General features: G+C 27.2%; 1 protein-coding gene across 3 annotated transcripts; it reads right to left on the minus strand.

Moving 5' to 3' along the window:
* Positions 1-546: 546 nt before the first annotated feature.
* Positions 547-4417, minus strand: LOC105108284 (histone deacetylase 19-like). 3 transcript variants are annotated; one of them, XM_011002537.1, is made up of 8 exons: positions 4232-4417; positions 3140-3744; positions 2499-2939; positions 2151-2381; positions 1794-1873; positions 1647-1704; positions 1095-1166; positions 547-931 (listed from the first exon to the last, which is right to left on the minus strand). In XM_011002537.1, the coding sequence occupies exons 2-8, from the start codon at positions 3668-3670 to the stop codon at positions 836-838; spliced, it is 1509 nt and encodes a 502-aa protein (XP_011000839.1). In that variant the 5' UTR covers positions 3671-3744; positions 4232-4417; the 3' UTR covers positions 547-835. The 3 variants fall into 3 exon arrangements, with proteins under 3 accessions (XP_011000839.1, XP_011000840.1, XP_011000838.1); XM_011002538.1 differs by having other exon boundaries at positions 1794-1864; positions 3140-3725; positions 4232-4416; XM_011002536.1 differs by having other exon boundaries at positions 3140-3725; positions 4232-4416.
* Between the last annotated feature and the right edge of the window lie 8641 nt (positions 4418-13058).

Here is a 13058-nt window from a genome sequence, read left to right on the forward strand (position 1 = left end):
ACCTCTCTAATTATATATATGATAATAATTTAATAGGTTGATGACCGGTGAAAAATGTTGAGCTTTTTATATAAAAGTAAAAGAATGTCCTGTTCAAGTACTTCAAAAAAACAAAATACATGAGACCCTCAATATTTTACATTGTTAATTGTAAATAATTTATTTATTTTTTAAAATATTTTTTATTTATAAATATATTAAAATAATATTTTATTTAAAAAAATTACATTAACATATTAAAACAATCTAAAAATATCAAAAATAATTAATTTAAAATAAAAATAAGAATTTTTTTAAAACACCTAATCCCAACCCATAATTACATCTATTTTCCCTCATTTCCCTTTTCCCGCTCGCCAAAATATATACTATATACCCATTTGTATTCCATTTGACCTTCCCTCCAGCTTTCCCTCCATCAAGCTCCACTACTTGGCATCCGCTTCTCAGACCATTTCTCCAAGCAGGCACCCTTTCCCTTTTTGAACTACTAGCCAAAAAAAAAAATCGCAATTTTCTGCATTCTAATTACTTCAGAAAAAGAAATAACAAGTTCAAAAAATATCTTTTTCACCATTTTTGAACTTCAATTCCAAGTTTCCACAATATCCAATACAAAATGCCTCGGTAAAAAAAATTAAAAAAAAAAACATAATTAGAGACAAAACCTTTTAGGTTGTCATTGGTTGTCCGAGTTTGTACTCATCATATATGCCTAACTCGATAAAACCATACACAAACTTGGAATAGTTTGTGGAATGGTGCTTTTTACTTGGGATTACATTTGATTAGAAGGCTTGTTCACATTTTCCTGTTCAACTCTCACACCTAGCCCCTACTTGGAGTACAACGGATCAGAATGCTTGTTCACATTTTCCTGTTCAACTCTCACACCTGGCTCATCAATTTGCAAAGGACCAGCATCCAAAGCCTGCAAGAGTTGATGCCAATCAGAAAACCTCGTATTGTCGAGGAATCCATAGAAGTCCAGTTAGAATCCATAAACAGCAACCCTTTGTGTGTCCCCATTGCATATTCCATTTTTCAATTTTTCTTGCAGGAGATGAATGTGAATGCATGAATATTAAGCTTACCTTTCCACTTGCATTTTCATCTATTGCTGTATCAAAGCCTCTAGCATGCTCAGAACTTCCTTTCTGACCCTCCTACGAAAGGCAAAATGAATAATACTGTCACAAATAAATTACAAAACCAGAAAAATTCTGTGATGAATATTTTGTAATTTTGCACTTGGTAGTATTATCTCCTCTACTTTTGGGTTGAAGCAAATTCTCCATCTTGTATTATAAAGGAAGTTAATAATAATTCAAGTTCCACACCCCCCCCCCCAAAAAAAAAAAAAAAAAAAGAGGTTCATTTCTACAGTTGGTTTCAGCAGTAGCATATCATTGACTATAGAAAGCAGATGACCCAACTTCTAGCTGCCAAATTCAACTAGGTTCATTTCTCAAGAGTTAACAGTTAAAATTCTTTTCCCCTTCTCAGAACATAGGGGAAAAAAACAGTTATCTTATTAAGGTTATAGATTAAGATGGTACATGATTAATCAGGAAAAGACCATTCATAGGCCAACACCATAAATTTAAAACACTGAAAAGACAAAGGTGAGTTGTAGTTCAACATACCAACTCCTTTGGCTCAGCTTCAACTATTTCTCTCTTCACTCTGCTTGGTAATGGCTTTCTGTATATAAAGATAAATTAGTAAACAGCAGAATACAATAATTAGGAAAAAATTCTTTCACCTCCTTTTTTGTTGTGGAAAAAAAATACCGTTCATCATCAACATCCATATCAGAATCTGGATCCCATCTCTCATCTGCATCATCCTGATCTTCTTCTGCCTGATAAATCTCAATAAATACAAGACATGTCATTTAGTATCAATTAGCAGACACAATTCTACTTGTCAACAGTAAAACAAGTTAATACTCGATGATTGTGAATTAGCAAGCAATACTACTTGTCAACTATAAAACAAGTTAATCCTCGACTATAGTTAATTAGCAAGAAAAAAAGTTAAAACGGTAAGCCCAGGTGGTTAAACTACAAGATCTTAGTTGTGACTTGGGAGAACAATTAGAGTCAACGTCACCCATTTCATCTTCATAAAAAATAAGCAAAGGATACCTCCAGAAGCTCAGTGTCAGGTGGTCTTTCCTGAAATTGGACACTCGGTGCATGCTGAAGCTTTGAAAGATTATCAAGGAGCTTAGACCGTATTTCCTCAAGTAACTGGTGGGAATTCTTATTTTCCATGTTGCTAGGGGCAACATGAAGAGTATAATCTGGACCAAAGTACTCATAATACTCATGCTGCGGCATCTTATCATCAACTTCAATTCCAAGTGCAACTCCAGTCTACCATATATTAGACACAACAACATCAGAGTACCTCAAATCAAATTCACAAGTAAATGATAAAGAGACATTTCAAATGCAAAAACTAAAGAATCATTTAGCAAAAGAAAATCATACCTCGTAGCACCAGCAGCGAGCAACATTTCGAATGGTGTAGCCACCACCACCCAATAGCAATAATGGCACATTGAAAGATCTCATAAATTTAACACACTCTGCATGGCCCTTGATAGAAAGATTGAAGCATCCTAATCTATCCCCAGATAACGAGTCAGCACCACATTGGAGAACCACAGCACCCGGTTTAAAAACTTCCATTACTTTTGCAATTAGTGGTTTAAACAAGAAATGATAGCTCTCATCGTCAATTCCATCATCCAATGGAACATTGAGAGAGTAGTATTTTCCTTTTGAAAATCCAATGTCACGTATATCTCCTGTGCCGGGAAAGTAATCCCCAAATTTATGGAATGAAACAGTCATGACTCTATCAGTGGTGTAAAATGCTTCTTCCACACCATCCCCATGGTGAATGTCAATATCCACATACAGAACACGCTGCAAAGGCATGGGAAAGAAAAAATCACAAGATGAGACTTAAAAGAAAAGGTAATAATATAATAGTTGATGTACAATTTTGGAGTAGTGATTAGAAGGCATCGAGTTAGACCAGGGTTTCCCAAAAAAGGTGCGCATATTTCAAGGTGACATTGAGAAACTATGTTAGCATCCATAGCCAGAGAGGGATAGTTAAAAACCTCATGCACTTTAAGAAGCTCCAATATTGCAAGCACGATGTCATTAACATAGCAAAAACCAGAAGCTTCACACTTCTTAGCATGATGGAGGCCACCAGCCCAATTGACAGCAATGTCACAGAGGTTGTGATTTAACTTGACGGCACCCCCAACAGAGCCACCAGCGTAAGTCTGGCAGAAGGAGTAGAGGCCATCAAAGACAGGACAATCTTCACCAACATTAAAGCGCTTCAGCTGCCTGAGCTGGTCCTGCTGGGTCTCAGGGGTGATGCTGCGGAGGAAAGAGACATAATCATCAGCATGGAAGCGGCAAAGATCGCGGTCACGAGCAGGAAAGGGCTTGAGGACCTGCATGTGCTGAAGCAAACCATAGTGGGCAAGCAAAGCATGGGTCATTCGAATGCGGTGGGGCTTCATGGGGTGACCTTGGCCATAATAGTAATTGCCGACTTCTGGATCGTAGAAATAGCAAACCTTTCTCTTAACCCCGTCAGGAGCAGCGGATTGGAGAGAGTTGCCACCAGTGTCCATTGTTAGTTATTAATTATTATGGATAGATGGATCTGTATACTTGTTGCTGCTGCATCTTAATCAAAAGAAACAACCTAAGAGATTTAGATAATACATAAAGTACGGTGCTTGAAATTGAAAAGCGAAGCCAAAAATCAAACCCTTAAAAAGAAAGGAATAATGATGTTCATGTTCGAGTATCAGTAACCAGCATAAGCATGGTAGCGAAACTAACTAGCGGAGCACATTGAAGACGAGATACCAAAGCAAATATAATAATAATAATAATAAATTTATGCATCGAACTTAAAGAAAATCAAAAAAATCAAAAAATAAAACTAAAAAAAAAAGAAAAAGAAGAAGAAGCGGTAGCCGTAGCATGGATTAATTAACAACCTAAATTGAAGAAGACATAATAATAATAATAATAATAATAAAAGTATGCAGCGAATTTAAAGAAAACCACAAAAAAAACCTAAAAAAAGGAAAAGCAGAAGCGGTAGCATAGATTAATTAACAAACTAAACTGAAGAAGACATAATAATAATAATATCAGAATGAAGGAAGAATCCCTTTCCGTACCTTGAATTGAATTTAATACCAGCTTAAAATAGGAAAGGGAAAACTTGAGGGTCTTTCTGCTGCAACGGAGAAGAACCACCTGCCCTTTAATTTTCAGAAGAACAAAAAAGCATGTAATGTAACGCTGCTTCTCATCTGCTCTTTGTGCTTCTAACTTTCAATCGAGCTGCCTTTAATTATGATTTCTTTCAAGTTTTCAAGAATCGATAACGTCCCTGCCGAGACGGGCCTTACAGCTTCACCTATGCTTCAATGGGCCTAACAGCTTTATTCTGCCATCAATATTGGGCCTGCCCACTTTTCCCAAGAGTTCAATTTGAGTCCTCTTTGAGCCTTGATGACTCATTTTGGTGATTTTTTCATGAGAACCTTTTTCTTTTTCTTTTGGCCGTGAGAACTTTATTAATTATAGTAATATAATAATCGAGTGCGCAATTGTATTGTTTACATTGATATGGCTGAATTAATTGGTCCTATTGTTGTAACATCAATAAGAAAAAAATTAAATATGTTCATTTTTTAATTGGATAATATAGGTATTTTTGGGTTAATTTATTAAGTGAAAAAATAAATAAACTTAGGGATATGTATTTTTAGTTCGATCCAATTTTAAGTTAAAATAAATAACCAAACCAAAATTATTTTTTTTCAAGTTTGTAAATCAAATCAAACTAAAAATCGGTTTGAATCGACTATGTTTGGTTCGATTCGATTCAATTTTTCTTCTTCCAAACCATTTAAACCAATTTATCTTATTTCTATTTTTATAATTTTGTGTCTTTTTTATGAGAAATCTTAGCTTTCTCAGTAAGTTAAACAAGATAATATCTAGAACTCAAACCTCAACGTTTTTTTTGTTAGATTCTTGTTCAAAAATTAATCCCTGTGCAAAAGATACACAAAACAAAAAAAAAATGATTTGATTAGGAAAAAAAATAAAAATAAAAAAATAAAAATTATTTAAATGTAAAACAAAAATAAGAGGAAATTAATTATAAATTTTTATATAGATCCACACCATCTATTAAATGTGTGGTGTTTTTATACTCGGTTTCTTCAATAAATAACTAAATTCAATATCTAATATTCTACTGGTTTAACATAACAATTTTCTTATAAGACTAATATTAAAAAAAATCAAAGAAAAACCTTTTACTAGTTTGATATAACAATCTTCATCAGTTATATGGATATAATAGATGACAAAACAATTACAATGTTAAATGCAAACGTAAAAGTAAAAGATATACTTGAACTAAAAGAATGAAATTCAAAAGTGAAGAAATACGTGATAGGAGGACAGATGAGTACGGAGCAACAATCGCCTAATAATTCCTAACAATTGCGGGATCTGGATTGTGGAGTACAGAAGACAAATAGAGAGAAGAGAAAGTGAGAGACGTAGAGAGCAAAGAGAGGAGCATTTAGATTTAGGGTTATAAAAAAATATCTTATTTATATTTTTTTAAAATTTGGTTGAACTAATTTGATTCAATTCAGTTCAATTAATTTCAGATTTTGAAAATTAAAATCAAATCAAACTAAATTTTTTTATAATGTTTTAATCTATTAATTTGATTTTTTTGTTTGGTTTTTTTGTTTAGGTTTTTTTTTGTCTTATCAATTATTTAATTTTTTTCTCACTCCTAATAAACTTTTAGAATTTGATATGTTTAATTGTGTCCTGAAATTGCTTTCATGTATACCGAACATGTAAAGGGCAATTGATTCACCATCCAGGTTTACATTTTGAAAAAATGATATCATTTTAAAAAATATATTTTAATTATTTTTTTAATACTATTATATTAAAATCATTTTAAAATATTTTAATGTTTTTAATATGAAAAATAATTTAAAAAATGGAAGCTACCAAATCGCCTTTACATCTCTCTCCTTTTTTTTTTTCTTTTTTTTTTGCATGCTATATTCTCCTTAAAACCTCAATTATAAAATTCCTTCTCTTCTACTTCACACCTCAGAATGCGAAGTTCTTATAGAAAAAAAGATGTTTTCACATCTTCTTACCAAGACACGAAATGGATGGTGAGAAAAAAAGTTTTGATGTGTCATAAAAAATCCAACTAGCTTGGGAATAGAATTTCAAGGTTAGACGATCGGTTAATCAATTAGTCTAAACAATCTTTCTAATAGCCTAACTCAACCTGCTAGATATTATCCATTTTGGACTTGATTGCCCTTACGATTTTGTTCTTAGTGACTACGTATGGCTCTAAAACACGTATGACAAGTTAACAATTAATGCTATTAATAAGACTAGCTACCAAATCCTCACTTGCTGATATGAAATATTACAATCCACCCTTTTTATGGAAACTGACGATCCCGTTGGCAGAATCGAACAACCAGTGAGACCGGTTCTAATACCATATGTGACAACTAGTGAGAAGAAAGGCAAGGTTGTCAAAAATGTTTTTTTGACATGACATGGAATATACAATATAAACTTGAATCGTAAAATTACAAGTAAAATATTTTAAATAAAATCATAAAATCATAACTAATTTTTTAACTAAATTACAAGATCCAGTCAAGTAGTAAATAATAATATAACACAATTAAAATAAAAATAAAATAAATAATACAAATATCCAAACATTTTAAAATACATAATTCAAATAAAAATTCATACATGTCCATAGAATTTTATTATAGGTATATAACTATAAAATAAAATATAAATATTATCATCAACATTAAATTAAATAATATAAAAATAAAATAAATATTACATATCAATTAATAGTAGTAAATAAATAATTAGCAACATATATAATCTGAAATTAAAGCAGACATTGTCAATAATAAATAGTCTTAAAGTGAAACAAGCTGGAAGCAACTAATTTGCGCTCTTTCTTCCCATACATCAAGGATTTTTGAGGTATAATCTGAGAATAACAATTTAGTATATGATTATCCCCATTCGCTATAGTTGTGGTCTTCGTAAATGGAGACCTTTTTTTAAAAAAAAAGAATTATGTTGTGTAATGCGGTGTGCAAGCCTAGTGTCTATAAATAGTAAATATTATGTATCAGGTGGGGAAGTGGCTAGTGGGGATTGTAAAGTGGGAAGTCACGGGAAAGGAAAGTATTGAGTTAGCACAGCAACTGAGCAACTTTCTTAAATTTCTTGTGGAATCATTATTTTGGTACATGTTTATTATATTTTACAAGTTTGCTCGATTTTATACAATTTTGATTGGGTTTGATTGATTTTACTGGTTTTCGAATTTTAACCCCAATTTTATATTTTTTTTTAATATTATTTATAATTTATTGTATTTTACAAGTTTGCCCAATTTTATACGAGTTTGATCGGGTTTGATTGATTTTACTGGTTTTCGAGTTTTAACCCTGATTTTATATTTTTTTTTAATATTATTTATACCACAAAAATAAACATGCACTTAGTTACCACAAAAAAAGGAGGGGAAACATTGCAGAATGAAGAGTCCTCCTAATAGAGTTATATTTATACATTGAAGAAGAAAAAAACAGACGAATACAAATTCAACGACGGTGAAATTTATCTTCAAACAATTAACTAATACTTTAAATGGCGTGGGGAAAGTACTGTAGCTTTCCCTATGCCAAATGTTTTTTTTTTTCGGGGATTTACATGTTTTTTTTTCAAGATTGTTTTTTATTTTTGTATTTTCTTCAAAATTATCTTTATTAATTTTTTTTAATATTGAACTGGTTGAAAATTTAGTTCTGTAGTTTTTTCTTTAAAACATTATGAATTATTACAATATTTCCCTATATGATTTTCTTCTTTTTTTTATGATTTTTTTTTTAAAATAGTCTTTATAGATTTTATTTTTTTCATATTGAGCTGATTGAGAATTTTGCTTCATAGTTTTTTTATTTAAAACATTATGGATTGTTATAATATTTTCCTACATGATTTTGTTTTGCTACATGTTTTTTTAAAATTATTTTTGTCAAATGTTTTTTAATATTAAGCTGATTGAGAATTTAACTTTAACTTTCCCCACATGTTTTTTTCTATTTTTTTCATTTTTTTGCTTTATTTTTCAAAATTGTCTTCTTCTTCTTCTTATTTTTTATTTTTTATTTTTTTTAGAATTGTTTTAGTTGATTTCAATTTTTTAATATGGAGGTGGTTGAAAATTTAGTTTTGCAGTTTTTTTTTCTTGAAAAAACTATGGATTGCTACAATATTTTTTCACATGGTTTTTTTTTTATGATTTTTTTCAGAATTGCCTTTATCAATTTTATTTTTTTCATATTAAGCTGATTAAAAATTTAGCTTCGTAGTTTTTTCTTTAAAATATTTTGGATTGCTACAATGTTCTCTTACATGATTTTTTAAAAATTATCTTTATCAATTTTATTATTTTTAATATTGAGATGGTTGAGAATTACAACAATAGATTTTCTCATGAAACACTATAGATTTCTACAGTGTTTCCTTACATGATTTTTTTCCTTTTGTTTTTGTTGATTTTATTTTTTTCATATTGAGCTGGTGGAGAATTTAACTTTGTTTTTTTTTTCTTTAAAACATTATGAATTGCTACAATGTTTCTCCACATGATTTTTTCTACAATGTTTCGTCACATGATTTTTTTGTTATGATTTTTTCTAAAATTTTCTTTATTCATTTTATTTTTTAAATATTAAGCTAATTGAAAATTTAACTTTGTAGTTTTTTCCTTGAAAATATTATGGATTATAATAGTTTTTCTCCATATAATTTTTTTAACAAACCCACAATAACGCACAAGTATACTACAAGTCTGTGGCATTGCACGGGCATAGAATCTAGTGACATCATAATTTGTGGCCTCATATAAAAGCATAATTGTATAATATGTTTGGAATTGCAATAGAAATTATTATTTAAAATATATATTAAAATAAAAATTTTTATTTTTATTTTTATTTTTAATAATTGTAATAAAAAAGTAAAAAAAAAACTGATTGTTGTATTTAGTACTTAATTAATAATTGAATTGTCTATACTAGATACTAATTTATTGACCCGTACTTCATTGCTAGTTGGATCATTTTTTAAGAAAATGTAAAAATGAACATTAAAAGTGTGAGGATTTTTTTGTAATGCTATTAAACCCAAACAAGAAGATAAATCTTGAAATTTCTTTACCTGTATCTTTGCCTAACACGAGTTTATAATAAAATTATAAGAGCTAGCTTGATATAAATTACTTTATTTAATAAATTCAAAGAAAATATGGATGACTGTTTTTTATTTAAAAAATTGATATTGAATGATGAAATTAAAAAAAATAATAAATTAAAAAATAAAAGAGAATGTCAGGCTACATAAACATTTTAAATCGGAAGCCTTGGTTATTAGAATGGAATTACCATATATAAAAAAATTGTGAAACTCAATCTCTAACAAATCTAACATCAAATGATAAATTATTATTATTATTACTATTATTATTTTTATTATTATTATCATTGTTGCTATTATTATTGTCATTACAACTATCATTATCAATAGTATTCTTAATAAGTGAAATCATTATCATTATCATAATCACTATCACTATTATTATCATCGTTATTGTTATTATTGTTAATACAATTGTTATTGTTCTTATCACAACTAACATTACCATTATTTTTATTTTTATGACTATTATAATTATTATTTTTTACCATTATAACAACTATTGTTATTATAACAAACTATTCTTACTATTATTATTATTATTATTATTATTATTATTAATACTATTAGTATCACCATTATTGTTGTTGTTGTTGTTAGTACTTTTACTATCACTATTACTACAATTATTATTATTATTATTATTAGTCTTTTACCATAATAACTATTATCGTTACTATTATGATTATTATCATTATTATTGCTATCACTATTACTATTAACAACATTAATATTGTTGTTGTTGTTGTTATCATTATTACTACTATTATTATTAATATTAATATCACAATTATTACTGTTATTGCTATCATCATTATAATTATTGATATCACAACCATCACAACAATCATAATAAACTATTATTATTGCTATTATTATTATTATTATTATTATTATTAATATCATCACTATTTTTTTTATTATTATCATTACTATTATCACTATTATTATTATTGTCTTGCTAATATTATCACTTGTTACTATTATTATTATCACTATTATTATACTATCACTATATTATTATTATTATTATTGCCATTAGCTATTATTATCATAAAAAACTACTAATATTAATACAATTATTATCACTAATTGTTAGTATTATTACTAGTTTCATTATTGATATTACTATTATTGCTATAAATACCATTATTATTTTAATTATTGTTAATGTTATTAAAACTACAATCATTACTACCACGACCACCACCACCACCATCATTATTGCTATCACAATATTTATTATTATATAAAAAAATTGTGAAACTCAATCTCTAACAAATCTAACATCAAATGATAAATTATTATTATTATTACTATTATTATTTTTATTATTATTATCATTGTTGCTATTATTATTGTTATTACAACTATCATTATCAATAGTATTCTTAATAAGTGAAATCATTATCATTATCATAATCACTATCACTATTATTATCATCGTTATTGTTATTATTGTTAATACAATTGTTATTGTTCTTATCACAACTAACATTACCATTATTTTTATTTTTATGACTATTATAATTATTATTTTTTACCATTATAACAACTATTGTTATTATAACAAACTATTCTTACTAATATTATTATTATTATTATTAACACTATTAGTATCACCATTATTATTATTGTTGTTGTTAGTACTTTTACTATCACTATTACTACAATTATTATTATTATTATTATTAGTCTTTTACCATAATAACTATTATCGTTACTATTATGATTATTATCATTATTATTGCTATCACTATTACTATTAACAACATTAATATTGTTGTTGTTGTTGTTATCATTATTACTACTATTATTATTAATATTAATATCACAATTATTACTGTTATTGCTATCATCATTATAATTATTGATATCACAACCATCACAACAATCATAATAAACTATTATTATTGCTATTATTATTATTATTATTATTATTATTAATATCATCACTATTTTTTTTATTATTATCATTACTATTATCACTATTATTATTATTGTCTTGCTAATATTATCACTTGTTACTATTATTACTATCACTATTATCATGTTATCACTATATTATTATTATTATTATTATTATTGCCATTAGCTATTATTATCATAAAAAACTACTAATATTAATACAATTATTATCAATAATTGTTAGTATTATTACTAGTTTCATTATTGATATTACTATTATTGCTATAAATACCATTATTATTTTAATTATTGTTAATGTTATTAAAACTACAATCATTACTACCACCACCACCACCATCATCATTATTGCTATCACAATATTTATTATTATTATTAATATAATTATCATAATTATCATCATAATTACCATTATTATTATCATAACAAACTATTATTATTACAACTATTATTAACATTTTTATGACTATTAGTAGTATTATTAGTAATATTTTTAGTATCATTGTTATTATTATTATTACTACAATTATTAATTGTTTTTGTTGTTGTTATTGAAATAAAAAAAATCATAAATTTGATTTGAAGGATAAAATTAAAAATCATAAAAACTTTAAAGGAAAAGGAAACAAATAAGAAATCAAAAGAAGAAGGACCACGTTGAAATTATTATTATTATTATTATTATTATTATTATTACTGAAAAAATCATAAACTTGATTTGAATGATAAAATTAAAAACTATAAAAACTTTGACAAAAGAGTCAAGGAAAAAGAATCAAAAGTAGAAGGATTGAATCGAAAATTAGAATTGAAGAATCAAATTGAAAACAAATAAACTTTAAAAAAAGAGAAAGGGCTAAACTAAATCAAAACTAAAAGGATGGATTCTAAAACACCAAAAACAAATTGATTAACAAAATAAAAAAATAAATTAAAATAACAAGGACCAAATCTGATAAAAAAATAATTAAAAAAAGATACAATTAAAACAAAAAAAAAAATTTAATAAATGAATTAAAACAAAACAAATAGATATATATAAAAAACTTAAGGACAAAATCAAAAGAAAATAACAAAAACAAATTGATTAACAAAATAAAAAAATAAATTAAAATAATGAGGACCGAATCTAATAAAAGAAATATAGAAAGATAAAAAAAAAAGATGTCAACGACTCATTAGAGGCCCAATGAGCATACTCATGTGTAATAACCATTTAGGTGGTGGCCAAGTGGTAAGAGCTTGGGATCAAGGGGTTTGCTCCTTCTGTGCCAAACATAATTTTCTAGGAGGAAATATAGAAAGATAAAAAAAAAATATGTCAACGACTTATTAGAGGCCTAACGAGCACACTCATTACACATGAAAGAAAAGGAGGTTAAAACGAATCAAGTGATGTAACATAATTAATTTGATGTTAATAAAAAAAAAAAAAGAAGGTTAAGACGAATCAAGTGATGTAACATAATTAATTTTTTGACTACCACATTTAGATATACACATATAAACCCAAGCATTGGGAACTTTTAACTGATTTTTTTATTCAAAATTACCGTCCTATCCTCAAAACTCAAATATAATTATAAAAAAAATCATTTTGCAATTACAAATGAATAAAGGACAATAAAATAATTACACTCTAACTACAAATATGAAATGCTAGAAAAAAAAAACCTAAACTATAGTTAATTAATCATTTACTTTTAAGAGCAA

This window comes from Populus euphratica, unplaced genomic scaffold (assembly GCF_000495115.2).
Source record: "Populus euphratica unplaced genomic scaffold, PopEup_1.0 scaffold190.1, whole genome shotgun sequence".
In the NCBI taxonomy this organism is placed as follows: domain Eukaryota; kingdom Viridiplantae; phylum Streptophyta; class Magnoliopsida; order Malpighiales; family Salicaceae; genus Populus; species Populus euphratica.

Excerpts from the sequence above, each read along its gene's own strand:
- LOC105108284 (XM_011002537.1), bottom strand. The coding sequence starts at position 3,670 with ATGGACACTGGTGGCAACTCTCTCCAATCCGCTGCTCCTGACGGGGTT. Across the intron at positions 1,874-2,150 it reads CTGACACTGAGCTTCTGGAG|ATTTATCAGGCAGAAGAAGA; the intron begins GTATCCTTTGCT and ends GTATTTATTGAG. Across the intron at positions 932-1,094 it reads ATGAAAATGCAAGTGGAAAG|GCTTTGGATGCTGGTCCTTT; the intron begins GTAAGCTTAATA and ends CAACTCTTGCAG.